Here is an 18,272-nt window from a genome sequence, read left to right on the forward strand (position 1 = left end):
CGGGCCCCACCTCTCCACGAATAAGATGCAAAAGAAGCGGGATCTTGATCCGTTCTTTCTGATTTTCTTTTTTCTTTTTTTTTTTCTTTTTTTTTTCCTTTGGCGGGGGCGGGGGTATTGGCGAGGGTGCCTTTTTCTGATAGCGAGGGCACAAGGCGAGTGAGGAGGCGGAATCGTCTCGGCAGCCGCTGCATTTTGTGTGGAAGCTGCTCGGGGGTTCATTAATATCATTAGCATTTAACCCCCTCCCTGCCCCCTCCCCTTCCAGCGCAGGGTGACGTCACGCGGCGGCAGGATTTGGGGGTAAAGCAAGGGAAGCTCAGTGGGCAAGGGGCGTCCCTCTCCCCTCCCCGCCGCTGCCTGTCACAGCCTCTCTGCCGATATTATAGGGGCCGAAGCCTGGAGCTCAAAGCGCAAAGTCAGCCAGTGTAATGAACTTCTGGAAACCTTTCCCTTTTTATACCATTCAGTTTCTGAGGGGGAGAGACAGCCTCCTCTGACGCCTTTTCCCCCCTTCCATTATTCTTCCAGGCTCTGATCTCCCTGCTCGCTGCACCGAAGCGCTCGGCGCAGAGCCCCGCTCCCCATCCTACCTTCTCCTTCGTCTCATTGTTGTCCTGGCTGCTGTGGCTCTCGCTCGTCTTCCAGGAGCGCGGTGGCGAGCACACTCGCACCCCCCTGCACCCTCCCGGGGTCCCAAAAGCATCTGTTCGCAGGGGTGCAGCGAGCGGCCGCCGACTTTGTGCGATTTCGTTTCTTTTTTTTCTTTTTTTTTTTTAATTTTTGATCCTTTTTTTTTTTTCCCTCGCCTCGCCGCGTCCCCGCCGTGTGTACCTGTCCCTCGGGAGGACATCGCTGGGGAGCAGGGCAGCGGCGAGGATGTGCCGGCCCCCGCGGCGGAGCCATCAGTGAGCGCCCGAGGGAGGCACCTGCCCCGTGGAGCCGCCGCGCCGGCGGGGTGGGGGGGCCGCACCGCCTCGCCCCGGCGCCGACACTTCGCCCCGAGTTTAACGACTCCCGGGGGCTTCGAGCATGAGCAAGCCGGCGGGATCAACAAGTGGGTAATAACGCGGTGGAGACTTCGAGCAGCCTTTCTGAGACCGGCTGCAGCCTGGCCTGGGGGGCGGGAGGTGGAGGGGAGGGAGAGGAAGAGGAGAGGGGGTTGTGGTTTGGGTTTGCATCCCCCCCCTCCCCATTAAAAAAGAAGTGTGTGTTTCCATCCGGAGTGGCAATGAAAACGTAGGCTCGGAGTTGCCCCGGCGGAGTTTGGGCCCGGGACTCATAATAAGCCGCTTTCCAGCTGCCTGCACCGGCTTTCCGCACAGGGAACCGGGGAAGGAGCCCGGGGCAGCGATCTCCGGGAAAGGCAGCTCCTCCGGCCACGGGGAGGGGGCTTGTCCAGCCTGGGCGCGGGTAGTTGTCTGCAGGTCTCCAGTACTGAGGCAGAGGGGTGAACGTTTGGGTTTAAAGGGCATTAGGGAGGTGAGACGTGCTCCTTTTCTCACGGACTTCATCCAATCTACTGCGACAGAATAATTTATTTTCAAGAGTTTGAAACTCTGGTCACTCAGTTACACGGAATCGCGTAAGCAACTCTATTGAAGGAGGATTTAAATGCAATACTTTGCACACCATTTCCAGTTACAACAAATAATCCTGCAACGAGGAAAGCAGAAACAACTTAAAAGTCACATTTTCCTTAATCCAAAATCCATGCACCTCATAACTGGGGAATTTAAAGCATGACTAACCGCTCTTACAGAATCGCTCAATCCGTATAATCCCAATAGGACTTTCGGAGTTTCTAATATGGATGGAGTCAGTAACAAAGCGGGGGGAAAATACCCAATCCAATTTAATGTCTGACAAGTGATGGATCGGACAGTTATTTCCTCTGCGCTCAGGCGAGCTCCCAGGGTTGCGGAGCGGCGGAAAAAGGGAGGGAGAGCCGGGAGGGACCGGCTGCGGTACCTGCCACCGGCCGCCCCGGCTGCCCCGCGGCCTTCTCCTTGCCGCTGAGTTCCGTTATTTTGACCTGGGTCCGCCTTTTGTCCTCGGGGGCCAGGAAACCGGGGGTCAGCGGCGGCGGGGCCGGGGACCAGGGGGGACCACAGCGTGGAGGTCGCGCGTGGAGGAGGCGGGCGGCGAGGAGCCCGGCGGAGGCCCAGCGCTACGGCCGAGCTGCCGCTGCTTCGCCGTGGGTTTGGCTTGCTTTCTTCCCCCGTGGGACTGAGGGAGGCACTTTTTCTGCGCCAGACCCCCAGGGGAAAAAAATTAAAAAATAGTAGCAGGGCAGCGGTGGATGTGATAACCGGCGGAGGGGAAGTGGGCAGCGTCGGAAAAAGCGGCGGTGGGAGGGGCTGGTTGCCGCCGGCTGACCTCCCCAGACTGCCCGGTAAGTGTGAGAGGAGACGAAGTGGGATTGGGCCCATGGGCAGCCGCGCCGGGACGTTGTCGGAGCGCCAGGCAGATTTCTGAGTGTCGGTGAAGGGGCAGGAAGGGCCGGAGAGCCTAGTCTCCAAAGGACGGCAGAGCTTCTGCCGGAGACATTTTGCGAGGAGAAAATCCGCTAGGCTGGACCGCGGCCTCCGGACGAACGGCGCCGGGCGATCCCCGACCACCGCCGCTGCTTTGACTGTTGATTCCGTCCCCCGCCCAGGCCCCCGGGGACCGCCCGAAAAGGATTCCCAGGCCCAGCCCGGCCAGGCCCCGCGGGGATGGGGACATGCGAGAACTGTCCTCGGCCGGGGCCGAGCCCAGTCGGCCTCGGCTGCGCATGCAGAAGCCCGACCCGCTGAATCGGGGCCTGGGAGCCCGTTCTAGGGGTCCCGGGGACTCCTGAGCCAGGGGGATCCAGCCTGGCTTTTCTGCCCGCCGGTGGGCGTCTAGCGATGTCAACTGCGATGTCTGCCTGGGTGGTAACAAGACCCCATCCCGTCGTCCCCCGAGCCCAGACTAACTTCTTTCAACAGCCTCTGATGGTAATTACAGTAATCGGGGCTGCCATATATCCTTTAAGCAATTATGACACACAAAAAAAGCCCCCAAGGACCCCCTGTCGTGGGATGTTCAAAACGGTTTCCCAGCTGAACAGAAATCCCATTTTCTTAGCGCTAAACTTCTGAGACGAAGCGGTACCTCGGGGAACCGGAGCGCTTTTAAACAGAGTTAATCAGTTATCTCATGACCCCGTGTCAAGCTTACATTTTTCTCTTCCCACCCCCCGCCCTGCCTCTTCCCTGTCCGTGTATTTCATATTTCGCCCTGCACGAAAGTTTTCTCATAACAGCCTCCGCGGGCTGGAGATGGGGGTGGCGGAGGGGTGCAGAGCGCGGCCGGGATTGCGGGCGGGCGGCAGGACGGGGCGGCCCCCCAGCAGACCGGGGAGGGGGGCTCCTGCCGCTCCCTGCGTCGTGTCCCCTCTCCCTGTTCGTCTCCTCGTCGGGAGCCGCGGAGCTGATCGGACAGGCTGCGCCGCTTCGCCGTCTGGAAACGCGGTTATTTGGGTTTGGTGAGATGCTCCAGACGCTCGGGTTTTAAACATGGAATACGTGGCTGTGTAAATAATATATGGAACATATGTTTAGATGCATGGTGTGGATACGTATATATATATATAATGCACATGATGTTTTAAAAGCGGCTCCCGAACTTCAAATCCGGCCCGATAAAACTGTCATGTAAAATCAACCCAAGTTTCTTTCCTCTCCGCCTTCTAGCGCCGACGAAGCCGAGCCGGCGACCCCCTCGCCGCCGGCCAGCCGGGGAAGTGGGGACCCCCGCGGCTGCCCGGTGCCCCGGGCGGCGGCCCTCCGGCGGGCCCGGGTGCTGGGGTCGGCTGCTGAGGGAAGGGAGAGCGGGGGGGGTCCCGGCGGCGGGCCAGGGTGCGCGGGGGCAGCGCGGCCGTGCCGGGCTCTGCACCGGGATGCACCGCCGCTGCACGTACCGCTTCAGTGTCTCTCCCCCCACCCCCAGCCTGCCCCTCCTCCTCCTCCTTTGTGTGCGTGCGTGTGGACCCTCTCTCTCCCCGTGGATGCTAAGGGCTGGAGAGGGAAGTCGAGCGCTTTCCCCCGTTGGCATTGTGCGATATCCGAATTCCCATGCTACACTTTTTGACGGGTCACTGGTGCCCCAATAGGCAGGTGGCAAGGAGGGCTTGTAATTACACACTCCCAGAAACCGTGACTTGGCCTCAGCCCTCCTCACGGGCGCCTACCTGCAGCTCCAAAGCCGCGGCTTGCTCGCAGGCAGTGGGGCGGGGGGGCTTTCTTTAGCTGCGCTCCTTATTAATTGCGTAAAAGTTTTCTATTCTTTAACCTCTCTCCCTCCCACCCTCCCTCCGCCACCCCTCCCTCTCTCAGTCCCTAACCTAATCCCCGTCCCTCTCGCCGTGTTGTGTATAGCAGCTGTCGGGTTTCATTTAGGGGAGAAGCTGGCAGCTTGTGCTCATTGGAGGCAGTCAAACGAGTTTCAATGGGCAAAATCATTAAGTTAACACTTTATCTAATGTCCCTATTGTCTGCCAGCAGGCATTGTCTTAGAGCCTTAGCGTAGACATGTCTGAAAATATCTCTGGTTCCTAAATTCTCTAGGGAGCGAGAGGAGCCCCTGCGGCCTGTTCCCTCCCCCACCGCCCCCTCAACAGCGCTCCGCACCGCATCACACGCTGCCGCCTTCCCCCTTCCCTTCTTCTTACCCACCCACAGCCGGGGCTCTCCCTAAATTACTTCTTAACAAAGATAGCGGCTCCGAGCGCTTTCCGTCGGAGTTTGAAGACTAAGGTTTGGTGAGAGGCACTGAATCTCCAGCGTAAGTTGTGGTAGGAGGAAAGAAGGATGTTTGAGGTAGAGGAAAAGAAAAAGAAAGAAATGAGAATCGAAGATAATCGAAGGCAAAAAAAAAAATATAAGAGGAGAGAGAGAAGGAGAAGGAGAAGGAGAAGGAGAAGGAGGAGAAGGAGAAGGAGAAGGAGAAGGGAAGGGAAGGGAAGGGAAGGGAAGGGAAGGGAAGGGAAGGGAAGAGAAGAGAAGAGAAGAGAAGAGAAGAGAAGAGAAGAGAAGAGAAGAGAAGACAGAAAGGAAAGGAAAGGAAAGGAAAGGAAAGGAAAGGAAAGGAAAGGAAAGGAAAGGAAAGGAAAGGAAAGGAAAGGAAAGGAAAGGAAAGGAAAGGAAGAGAAGAGAAAAGAAAAGAAAAGAAAAGAAAATAAGAGAAGAGAAAAGAAAAGAAAATAAGAGAAGAGAAAAGAAAAAAGAAGAGAAGAGAAGAGAAAAAAAGAAAGAAAAGAAAAGAAAGAAAAGAAAAGAAAAGAAAAGAAAAGAAAAGACAAGAAAAGAAAAGAAAAGAAAAGAAAAGAAAAGAAAAGAAAAGAAAAGAAAAGAAAAGAAAAGAAAAGAAAAGAAAAGAAAAGAAAAGAAAAGAAAAGAAAAGAAAAGGAAAGAAAAGAAACATAAAGATGAAGAAAAAAAAAAAAGAAAAATAAAGATGAAGAAAAAAAAAAAAGGATGAGAAGAGTAAAACCCGAGAAAAAGGCAAAAGCCGAGAGGGGTTTTGGCGCGTTTCTTGAACTGGGCTGCGATAAACTCTGTTCAGGTTTTTACATCATCCTCAGAGCATTTGCAATTCTAGTCATAGTCGGTGCGCAGGCAGCCCCGCGCCCCATCCCGCCCGCAGTCCGCACCCGCCTCCGCGCACGAAGGCGAGGCGGAAAGTTTTGCTGCAGGTTTTGGGGTGAAGAAAATGGCATGGCTCGTCTGTGGCAGGAACCAGGCCCCTTTCCCTGGGGTTGCTGCGCGGGAGAGTAGGTTACTTGTCTTCCTGGTCATGTTATTTTGTTTTTGTTTATTCTGTGCCTCGGTCTCCTGACCGCTGTCCCGCCCAGGGAAAGTGCAGTCCTCTGTTTGCCGAGCGCCAGAAAGCGAGGGAAACGCCGCGCCTCCCTCCGCACTCCCCCCCCCCCCCCCCCCAAGTTGTTTCACCCCACCCGCATCCCCACTTCTAGCGGGCAAGTCTGCTGCTCCCGCTGCTGTAATCTTCCCTTCCAAAATGGGTCTTGGCGATTATAGAAGATCCAAATAAACGTAGTGGGGCATGAATAATGCTCATTGTAGAAAACTGACACTTGCTCAAGGAAAAGAAAGTTGGCTATAAAATCACTTCATTATTTGCTTGTACTGCGGCTCTGGGGCTAATCCCTCCGGAGGTCAGATTGCTGAGCGCTCCCTCTCTCCCTTCTCTGCTTTCAGGTCGCATTTTAGACATCCCTTGCAAAGTGTGTGGGGATCGCAGCTCCGGGAAACACTATGGGGTTTACGCCTGCGATGGGTGCTCGGGATTTTTCAAGCGGAGCATCAGGAGGAATAGGACCTATGTTTGCAAATCGGGAAATCAGGTACCAGCCGCAGCGCAGCCCCCTCAGCGTCTGCACCTCTTACCCTTCTTTTCCCCCCAGGGCCCAGTATTGCCCTCCCCGTCAACAGAAACACCCGTAGCAATAAGATCAAGCTGCCACGCAGCCACCAGCTTCCTTCTCTACCTGGCCGAGGCCGGGTGCTGGGTGTCCCAGCCCGCCTCCCTCCAGCACGTTCCCCCACCTCGGGCCCTGCGGCCGCAGCCCACAAGGGAGGATGGGGGATAATGCGCAAGGAGGGAGCGGGGGTGACGGCGTGGGGAGGCGTGCAGCCAGTTCATCGGCTGATTACACCAGGCAAGAGAGAGGGGCAGCACCCCGGTAAGCCACAAGCCATAGCCGGTCGACTGGCAACCAACACGATTTCCACCCCCGGCGGGTCGCACCTGCGCCCAGGCGGAGGCAGCTCTGCTTTTTACCCCTCCCCCTCCGGCTGTGCTCATTCCCAGTCCCGGACTGTCCCCGCGGGGATGCGGGGCTGGGGACGCGGCGGGGGGCACAGGGGACCGGGGTGGCCCGAGGGGGCGGTGCCAACGTCGCTGTCTCGGGTGCTGAATGCGGCCCGGCCCGCCCCGCCGCGGGGCCAAGACCCCCGGCCCGGCCCGGCTTCCCACACCCCGGCCCAGTTCTCCCCGGAGCACCCAGAGGCGGTCGCCTCCGTGCATCCCTCCGCCGCGGTCCGGTGGGGTGAGTGCGCTGCTCCCCCCGGCCCGACGGCTGCCTGTGTTGCAGGGAGGCTGCCCGGTGGACAAGACGCACCGGAATCAGTGCCGGGCCTGCCGGCTGAAGAAGTGCTTGGAGGTCAACATGAACAAAGACGGTACCTGCTCCACCTCTCCCGGGGCTGGGGTGATGGGGTGGCAGGAGGGAGCCGGGCCTTATTCTGAACTGGGGAACGGTGTGTCGCTGCAGGCTCTCCCACTCAGGGACCCTAATGACCCCCCATCCTGTGGCAGCCTTGCCCATTTGGTCCGAGATACCCCCTGGGTGGGGGATGTGAGGCCAGCCCTGAAAAATTGCAAGGAGGGAGGGAAGCCCAGCCAAGCAATATGGGGTACCCAGTGTGCGACCCCACGGTGACTCCCTTGCCTCTGCTTTGTGCCCTGCAGCAGTGCAACACGAGCGGGGCCCTCGGACCTCGACAATACGGAAGCAGGTGGCCCTCTACTTCCGCGGGCACAAGGAAGAGAGCGGTGGTGCCCCACACTTCCCTGCTGCTGCCCTGCCGGCGCCCGCCTTCTTCACCGCCGTGTCCCAGCTGGAGCCCCATGGCCTGGAGCTAGCTGCCGTTGCTGGCACCCCTGAGAGGCAGACTCTGGTGGGCCTGGCACAGCCCACCCCAAAGGTCAGCCACTGCCCTGGCGCACCTGCAGACCCTTGCTGCTCTAGGGTAGATGTGGCAAAGAGCGAGGCTTGAGGCCTTGCAGGTTGTGGTGGGGACTCTTCTGTTATGTACCTAAAAGCTCTGAAGATATGAGGTGCAAGGGGTAAGAGGGCCTCTGCAGAAGAGGTACACAGAAGGACCGACTGATAACCTGCTCCATACAAACCCTGTCTCTCCCACATCTTTAACCCCACATGGCTGCAGAAGTGCTCCTCCTGCCTGGAGGCCATCCACAAATCAATTTTAAACCTTGTTTCACGAGGATGAGCTGCAGTCACTGAGTTTTCTTCAGAAAAATGCCCATGTCCACAGCAGTGTAGTCCAGAAAGTACTATATGTACTGACCAAAGCCTGCAGCTTGTCCACAGATATAAACATGTTTAAGCTTGCTCTGTGCTTCTTGGCTGTGACATTTCCTCAGCAGCCCAATGGAAGCCCTGCTCTGACCTCAACTGCACAGGAGTTAGCCATTAGGTGGTGTTTTTCATCAACCCATTTGCAATGGCATTTTGCCTGTTTAGAGCACTTAGAAAATCAAAGAAGAAACAACTTAAATAGTTCTCCAGAGTTGGTAGCTTGGCAGAATCCATCATGAACATATTCACAACATATAGTTTTATGTTATAATTTTGGAAAATACTGATTCAGAAATTATTTAACAAGAAAACAGCACATGCTTGAAAATGTAACTCCATTCCAACATTACACATCCTTCATGTAGTTAGGCTTAGCTCTGCACATCTGCTTACAGCCTGCTGTGGTCAGGGAGTTAGACAAAGGGTAAGGTGAAATCAGTGCTTATTGATTTGCTGAGCAAGCCTGGAGTGCTAAATTAGCCTCTGAAGCATAGGTTACAAATCACAAAGTCTTAATCCAATTTGTACTCTTCTAACTCCGCTACCAGAGGCGTGTTATTGTGTAACAGGGCAAAGGATGACATTGCATTTTGGTAATTTTTTTCCCCTCATGTAAGAATCTCATTCTCCCTTCAGCCTCCCCCAGATAACTGTTGCTGTTCATCCACATGGATGAGCGGCAGAGAGCAGTTTAGAGTGGGTCCACTGACAGCAATGCCCTCTGCTTGCCGAATAAGAGAGTGCACACTCCGTATTGGGCAAGAGCACGATGCACTGAATGGCTGCTGTAGGGGAGAGGAAGACCAGGCTGCCCTGGTGACATTGTATGAAGTTGCTTTATTTTCTTTTTGACATTAGTACCCACATGAAGTCAACGGTACCCCTATGTATCTCTATGAAGTGGCCACCGAATCCGTCTGCGAGTCAGCAGCCAGACTTCTGTTCATGAGCATCAAGTGGGCCAAGAGTGTCCCAGCCTTCTCCACCTTGTCCTTACAAGATCAGGTAAGGCATCTGCAGTGGGAGTGGCATTGGCCTGGCCTGCCTGTTAAAGAAGGCTCAGAGCTCAGATTGGGTCCTGAACCTTAAGCTCTAGATCTTTAAATCTGTAATGGACTTCAGCAGTTCTGAAGTTCAGGGCAGAGTTTTGGTCTGTCCCAAAAATACAGATTTAGAAACTGCTTTCCTCCAACTGTTATTTCATGAAGGAAATTAAAATCAACCCAGAAAAAATCTAATGTAAAGCAAATATTATGGGAGGACAAGTCCTAGAGGAAAAGTCACCAGGCTGCAGACCAAGCTTAGCATGTCAAAACTGCTTCGCCACTGGTGGGACAACTTTCCTCTCCATAAAAAGGGGAACAGCAAACTACTTTGCTATTTTGGGACAGGAAGTGTTTAGTTAAGCACACAGCCGCAGGATAAGACCAAGGTGTTTTCCAAAGACCATTCCTCTTCCTCTTCTTCTTCCTCTTCTTCTTCCTCTCCCTCTCCCTCTCCCTCTCCCTGTTCCTCTCCCTCTCCCTCTCCCTCTCTTTCTCCTCTCCTCTTTTCATTTACACAGCAAACATTTTTTCTTATTCATGTTGGCTTCAGTGAACTTACATTACATCACAATTTGGCTGGCCCCCAACATTTTTCACCATTAATTAAAACCTTCCTTAATTTGTCTTGTTTTCCTCTATGACAATTTGCCTTTGCCTCAGGTAAATCATATGTGAACCATATGAGCTAAAGGAATTTCTTAATTACTTGATTCTTGATGAGGACTCAGTGTGCTTTGTATAATGCACTAATTTAAAAAAAAAGTAATCACATAATTATAAAATGAAAGGGGAGAAATCTACACAAAGCTCCAATCATAAAAGGTGTCTAATACTTTGATATGATTGAGCTAATTTCCCGAAATGGTAACTAGAAATGTTGTGCCTTAGATGTTGCATCACAGTCAGCAGAGGAACTAGTTCCTTTCCATGGATGCATGTTACAAGTGTTGCAGTTGATATGCAAATATGTATTTTGAATTGAAAGAGAAGGGCTTCTTAGGAAACCAACAGTGTTTTCTACCTAAAGGTTAATCATGACGCTGACAAGGTGATATAAAGTTAAGACACACTGAAATGTTCTAGCACCAGACCCATGTTTTTGAAATCCCTGTTGTGAAAATAGAAAAAGGGGGATGCTGCTCAGCTCTGGCTGCAGTGCTGCTGTGGAGTGACCATTAGGGGAGCAATGAGACAGGGCCCAGGAGGTTACACACACTGCTAGGAAAACAGTGGTCCCAGTGCAGCATGTTCTTCTCACATGCTGTCTTCTGCTGCTGCTACTCCTGCACATGAAGCAACCAAAGAAATGGGCCCAAATATCGGGGCTGACAGCAAGTGTGTCACTTCAGCAGGAGCCTCAACACGTGGGAAGAGGCTGAGTCCTTCTCTAGACCAGTGAGGTCCATAGGAGAGCCCTTAGGAGAAGGCTTCATTTGATGTAAACTGGGTATGTTTCCCACAAGGTCGTCTCTGTTATTGTGCAGAGGAGGGGGCAGCAGGATTTGGGAGCAAGGGCAGCCTCCATTGCTCATGACCAAGCATGCCTGAGACAGCACAGATACCAGAATGTTCCTGTTTAAATAACACACTGCCTCTTTCACTTTCACATCAGGGACTCGTGTTAGCAAATTACGTATTAAAATCCCAGCCTTTCCTTAACAGCACCTTGACTTGCTGTATCTCAATGCAAGCCAGCTTCCTCACAACTCAGAGCTGTTCAGCTCTACAACTTTGACCTGGGCCTCTTTCTGCATGATTCTCTTGTCATATTTAGGAGAGCTGGAGAAGAAATAACTCTGATTTTAATCACCTTATTTCATGAATAATCAGACAGTTGATTTTTATAATAGCACCATTGCATTATTTAATTTGACAATGGCCCAGCTGTAAATGTCTGCATTTCTCTTTTTGTATCCCTGACGTCTGCCAGAGGAGAGACTAAAACCTTCTCCTGGATTTTGCTTTTGTTGTGTTTTCCCAAAAAAAGGCAAATGCATTGTGATTCCTGGACTCTGTGACAGTTTCATCTCAAAGGCAAGGAAATAAGTTGAAAACAATTTGCTGACAAAATGCAAGTCTGAGGATTGATGTGTTACTGCCTTCGGTAAAACAGAGGCTGTATTCCTTCCCCAGCTCTGTAGAGCTAATCCCATCGTGGATTTGAAACCACACAACAAAAACTCCATGCTTTAAGTTCTGCTGGCCTGCACACCTGCCCAGCTTGTCTGTAAGACAGGTTGGCCCAGTGTAGGTCACCAACAAAAGGTTGTACTAACAGGATGAGGCTGATTAAGAAGCAAAAAACAGTCCTTCAGAAAGCCTAGTATTTCTTGTTTCTTTGAAGAAAGAGGGCTGTGTATGACTTCAGCATGAATTATTTTAATTGGTGGTTTTACAGACTTATGCATAGGCATGAAGAAAGCTTCGGCTATTGGAATAGTCTCTCATTTCTAAAGTCTTCTGACTTTAAAGACTTAGTGGGAAAGAATATATGAAATTGATCTCTTCAAGGAACCACCACCCATTACCATTGTATCTGCATGAATGAATGACAAAAAAAGTTTTACAAAAGCAAATGAAAGGCTGGCAAATCATTTCCTATGTCATGTAGAAACCTGCACATCCATCAGGCAGGATTATCCAGAGGAGGGGCTGAGCTTGCAGGCAGCAGCAGTTGGGAGAATAATGAGCAGGTTCAGCAGCTATTAGAACAGAGCTGAGATGGGCACTGCACCCCAGGCCCCCTTGCCCCTCCATATTTTGTGCAATGATCTGGGCAGCCTCCAGTACTGTAAAATCCAAGGTAACTATTTCAAACAGTATCTATACACAGAGATGGAAATATTTTCCCGTCACAATTTCCTTAGTCAAGTTATATAGAAGTTCTGCAAAGCACATAGCACAAAAAGGCACAAAATGAGCATAAGCCTGCAGTGACAAGCTGAGAGCAGAGACTCTGAGACTCTTCTTCCCATTCCAATTGGAATAGGTTGGTTTAAAATGCATAATACTGTTAACAGTCAGCACACAGCTAAAGGATCCACTCTTATTGTATGCTTTCTGTATCATCTATTATTTTCACATATCTGGTTCCAAGGAAATCACAGTTTATCTGTTGAGATGTATTTTTTTTTTTACTTCGTTCTTCCTTTTGCAAAGCCTTTATAGTCTTAAAATACCTTCCTTCCTATTTTCCTAAGAAGCTAAGTTGCTGATACTTTCAGGAACCACAGCAATGTTAATACTTGTTTTTTACTGTTTTTCTGCATGAGTTTTGAGCAACCTGTTTCCACTGCATAGAGCCACCAGATGATCCCTCCTGAGTCCATTACAATTCTCACCCTTCCAAATCTCTCTCACTCTGTTGAGAGACATGACGTCCCAGCAATGCGTACACACCACAGCATGTCATCTAGGCCATCAACTTCAGCTGAACTGCAGGCCCTCCAAACCCCTCTTAAGAGCTGGTCTGGGCCAACAATACAAAGGTGCCCTGAAGACTAAACATGTCTGTTCTGGCTTTCCTGGTCTGAATTACCAGGAGTCACGTCTCCTCATAGATGCACCACTGCCTCTCCACGGAAATCAAAGGCATTGCCTCCTAACAGAGAAAAACACATCCTCCATGCAACCAGGCAATGTACATAAACTGCAGAGAAGTAGTAATCCTGTCAGCATTGGTGCTTTGATACTCAGTTCTCTGAAAGGAAACGGCAAAAGCAAAAAGCAAGGAAACAAGCCACACTGAGAAACCGTATGCGTGTCCAGATGCTGTGCTTACAAGAGCTAAAGACTTAGTAAGGAAGTGGTTAAAGATATGTATGTGCTCTAAAGCAGTGCTCCCTACCGAGTGATGTAATTTCAGGACATTTTCCAGGCTTTTCTTCACAAATCCTGCCTTCTTGAGGGAAAAGAGGGTAATCCCTAGAGACAGGAGAGCACTCATCCAGCTTGTCCCAGGACAGGTGTATGTGCCGAGGGAGAGGAGGAGAGAGCCCATGCTGTGCTGAGAAACACAGGCGAGTCTTCATGTTGTGAGGAAGCTCTCTGGGATTGGACTTCTCACTCTCCTTTTCTCTTCCTCCTCCCTTTTGGTCCACAACATGGTGCACAGTGAGCCAGCCCTCAGTGTTTTTCTGCAATGCACAGGCTTATTTCTAGACACCTTCTCAAAAAGCTAAGAGAAGAGCTAACGAATGCTGTGGGGAAAATACCATGACAGGCATTTAAAGCAGTTTTTAAAATAACAGAAATTTACATATTTAAATTGTTTATAAATCTATAAATTATACACTATGTTATATTGTACATCTATTGTATGACAGCTGATGCTTTTGGAAGATGCTTGGAGAGAACTGTTTGTTCTAGGAATAGCACAATGGGCCATTCCAGTTGATGCTAACACTCTACTGGCTGTATCGGGTAAGAATTGCACAATTTAATGACTTTGTTACAAAAATTACCATAAAAATACATTACTGAAATAAGAACAACATGTAAAGAATAACAAATTCCTAGTGAACAATAGAGCATACCTGTCATTTATAAATCTATATTTAAATGCAAATAATGTTGTTTTGTTGTATTCATGACTGCTTGCATTGTCATTTAAATGCAAATTACTGTGTTTGTTATCATCCAAGAGAAGATTTTATATTAACTTTCATACAATATAGTCAGTTTACATGGAACCAGACAGACAAGTGTGACAATAGAGTGGATATTGATACAGAGGATTTTGTCAGAAATCAATATAAAATAAAGCAAATGCCTTTAATATTATTTATTTCATCTCTTTCTGTTTTAGGCATGAACGGTGACAATACAGATTCTCAGAAGCTGAATAAAATTATTTCAGAAATACAGGCTTTACAGGAGGTTGTGGCTAGATTTAGACAACTTCGGCTAGATGCTACTGAATTTGCCTGTCTCAAATGCATTGTCACTTTTAAAGCTGGTAAGCAGAAAGAATCTCTTGCTCATCTGGTCTGATAACTATGAGGTTGCTCCTTTAAAGCAAAAAACTGTGTTTTAAACCAGACATAGCTTGATATCATCCAACAGGTTTCCCAGTATTGAATTCCAGTAGTCAGTGTTGTATTTTGAAAGGCTGACAGTGGAGTGCAGGGGCACTAATGGGAATGTTTAATTTCCACTAATAGCAGTAGCTGAACTGTTTTGACCCACCCAAGAGTCAAGCTGAACTAGTAACTGATCTGCTTTCCAGTGCCTACACACAGTGGTTCCGAACTGAGGAGTTTCCGAAATGCTGCTGCCATAGCAGCCCTTCAAGATGAAGCCCAGCTCACTCTGAACAGCTACATTCATACCAGGTGAGCAGCGTCTCCTCTCAGTACTTCTTGCAGGTGTAGGGGTAAAATCCTGCTCTCACTCTAGTGGAGGTGACATTGCCACTGACTGAAATGGGGACCGGGCTGTTGCTACAAGTATACATTGGCTGTCAGCCTGCTGGGATTTGGCGGTTCCTGATGGAAGAAAATAATATAAAATGTTGGAAAAGACCCTTAAGATCATCAAGTCCACTGTCCACTTAAAGCTACCAAGTTCACCACTAAAACATGTCCCTACACGTCTTTTAAACACCTCCAGGGATGGTGACTCAACCGCTTCCCTGGGCAGCCTGTTCCAGTGCCTGACAACCCTTTTCCTGAATAATTTTTTTCCTGATATCCAGTTGAAGCCTCCTCTGACACAACTTGAGGCCATTTTGTCTTGTCCTATCACTTGTTACTTGGGAGAAGAGACCAACCCCATCCATGCTACAACCTCCTTTCAGGTAGTTGCAGACAGCAATAAGGTCTCCCCTCAGCCTCCTTTTCTCCAGGCTGAACAGCCCCAGTTCCCTCAGCTGTTCCTCATCAGACTTGTGCTCCAGACCCTTCACCAGCTTCATTGCCCTTCTTTGGACACGCTTCAGTACCTCAATCTAGTCAGACAAATGGAAATGTGGTAAAAGGAGAGACCTTCCTGAGAAGTGATACCTGCTGTGAAACACTTTGTGGTTCAGAAAGCTACATTTTCCTCCACACTTTATTCAGTTAAATACTGCTAGCAGTGATGCTCAAAACAACGTCACATTTCACAGCAGTATAAGAGCTTTTGACTCATGATCTCCAATACACTTCCTCATTTGATTTATCCCATTTTGCAGACACATAAGTTGGGACACAAGGAAGTTAAATGGCTCTTCCAAGACTCCGCCCTGAGTATGTTCTCAGGCTGAAATGAAAAACTTGTGAATCCCATTTTGGTGCCATGGCAGAGTGATGAGAATAATTGTTTGGGAATCATATATTTCCCTCTGTCTCTTTCAGGATAAGTTCCATGGGATACAAAAATCTTAAAACCTGTACTAAAAGCTGTAGCTGTCATCCCACAAAGCATACTGGGGTAATCCCAGGAACTCTTGAAATGTACTATGCAAAACACAGTCCCACACTCTAGAACAGCTGGCTATGAGCAGACCAGTAGACTCCTCCTATGGACCAGAGGAAAAGCCAGAAGAATGCACCTAACATCTGCTGCAATAGCTGCTCTGACTGGTTCAGGACTCCCAGGGAGAGCTGTGATAGGTCTTGTAAAGACCATGTCTCAGTCCTTCATCTGCACTTGAGGTCCATAAGACTAGCACAGTGAGAGATGGAGTGGTCAAAGAACTTTTGGGCCATTTTTTCCTTCTGAAACTTGGATCCGCTCTCATAATAGCTCTGTCTAGCAGAAGTCAACTTGGTGTCAGAGATCAGATGGCAGCAGTGTCTGGAGTACTTCTGTTTAGACTAAAGGGAATGGTCTGCCCTGGGCATGGGAGCAAAATTGCAAATAGCGTCCAGTTATGGCTAGTTCAGAGCAAAAAGACTAACCACCACATAGCAACCTCCTCTTGTTCTTACAGAAGGTCTTGCCATGAAAATTGCTCCCTGGAGACTGTGAGTGAGCCAGGGCCTGTTGGAGGATGAAACCAGGGAGCAACAGTTTTACATGGTCATGGTTTCCATTCCAGGCTTGGCAACTTTTCCATTGCATTTCTGCATTGCTGGAAATATTTAGCTACTGGGCTAAACAGTATCTGATGTAAAAGACAACGTTTCACGGGGAAAAAAGTGCAGTTCTCTGACAGGGCTGCCACATTTGACTCCAATGGGACAGGGATTCAGCTTGTGTTTCATCCTCAGGCTTGAATTTTCCTTCCTGCCACCTTTGATTTCAGAGGAGTCATTCTCAGCAGGACACATGGGAGGGCAGACTGGAGAAGCAGAGTGGTTCTCTGACAGACCCACTCCTTCTTTCAGGGACACCACTGTAAGCAGAGGCTTGAGAATAACTGGTGTAAAGTTAGTGTAAGCACAGTTAGAATACATATTCTATATCGTGTTGGCTTCAAAAGCTGGGAGGAAGGATAGAAACTATCCTATTACATAAATACGTTACCTGGGGATAAACCACAGCTGCTTTAACAACAACAAAGAAAATATTTCCAAATGTCAATTGGTATTCAATGTGTAAGGGGAACAAAAAGGGGCAAAATGATTACCATGACAATCCAGCCAGGTTTAAACTGCACTTAAAATGACAGGGTAGTTATTATAGGTAAAGCCCTTCCCTGAACTGCATCGAGAATGTAGCTGTTGTCTGAGGGACAAGTCAGAGTGGATCCTGTCTCTGTATTGCTACTACTCTGAGGGAATAAACAAAGGAGCTAATCAAAACTCAGAGACATTGGTCTATATTCTGATAACCCTCATTAAAAGAGTTTTCCTTGGAGTCAATCTCCTTGCTCACATGAGTAGAAAACACAGGTAGCACCCACCTGTTCAATTTGCTGAATATTGTTCTTTTCTGTAAAGTATTTTATTTGGAAAAATATCTAAAAAGTTCCACAACATGTTTCTCCCTCTCTTTCTCCCAGGTATCCCACACAACCCTGTCGTTTTGGAAAACTTTTATTGCTTTTACCAGCTTTACGTTCAATTAGTCCATCTACAATAGAAGAAGTGTTTTTCAAAAAGACCATCGGGAATGTACCCATTACAAGACTGCTTTCAGATATGTACAAATCCAGTGATATATAAATGACCTTAAAGAAACAATCAGGATGGACAGTTTGAGAAGAACTTTTATCTATGGAGAATAAGCCTCAACTAACAAAATCTACAGGAAGCATAAGCCTGGGAATGTTTAGCCTTTAAACCCATTGACAAAAATTACCCCAGTAGATATGATTCCGCTGCTCTGAACAAAGTGATTTAGATCACGGAGAGAATGCTTTGTTCTACAGAAAAAGTGAAAGTGGTTGGAATTTGGCTGCTATTCCTGTTACTACAGGATGGAGGCAATTCAGATGCCAGTCATAGTTAACAAAGACTCAGCTTTTCTCTCATTTAACTGGCAGATCTGAGACAAAATGTGAAAGAAGGTACTATGGTTTGTTCAGTATTTGGAACTGGGTGACCAAACTTGGCTTCTGTTGTAACACAGGATGCGATGGCCTTCAGAACTGTTTTTAAAGTAGCTTACGTTGGGAAAATGTTTTTAAATGATAGGCAACATTTCAGACCAGGTTACCAAAACATTGCTTCTGCTATAATACATCATGAAGTGGCCTTCAGAACTGATTAAAAAGTAGCTTATGACGGCAGCTCCATTCTTCCTGCAAAACAAACTGGTGACCTTTGATGCAGACATCACCACAATTTGTTTGGTTAACATCTCAAAGACAGAAGAGCTTTATACACTTCCCCCCAACCTTCCCTCCTCCTTCTTCCAGACACACAGACACATGTTCACACACACCCCTGAAAAGATACAAGTCAAGAGAGGAAGACTAAAACAGCAAAACCAAATACGGTGGAGATGACTGCTTCAGTGACCTGCTGGCTGTCCTGTTGGCACAGTGCTGTGAAACCAAAGGCAACGGTGGCCAAACTCTGTCAGTGAGATGTGCAGAGAACTGAAATGACTATTAAAAAAAAAAAAAATCAATGGAAGGAATTTTATTTCAAAGAAATAAAGGTTGTTGACTGATAAAATGCTAACAATTTCCAAAAGTCTCCAACGCCTTT

At 48.9% G+C, this 18,272-nt stretch overlaps 1 protein-coding gene across 1 annotated transcript; it reads left to right on the forward strand.

Moving 5' to 3' along the window:
- Positions 1–565: 565 nt before the first annotated feature.
- NR2E1 (nuclear receptor subfamily 2 group E member 1) lies at positions 566–17,282 on the forward strand (the record flags this gene model as incomplete). Its single annotated transcript, XM_080340909.1, has 9 exons — positions 566–1,057; positions 6,243–6,388; positions 7,139–7,226; positions 7,516–7,751; positions 9,005–9,151; positions 13,518–13,614; positions 14,000–14,149; positions 14,420–14,525; positions 17,120–17,282. Exons 1-9 carry the CDS (start codon positions 1,033–1,035, stop codon positions 17,280–17,282), a joined length of 1,158 nt encoding a protein of 385 aa, XP_080197035.1. The 5' UTR covers positions 566–1,032.
- Between the last annotated feature and the right edge of the window lie 990 nt (positions 17,283–18,272).

The sequence above is a fragment of the Nesoenas mayeri genome (assembly GCF_963082525.1).
Source record: "Nesoenas mayeri genome assembly, chromosome: 3".
Classification (NCBI taxonomy): Eukaryota; Metazoa; Chordata; class Aves; order Columbiformes; family Columbidae; genus Nesoenas; species Nesoenas mayeri.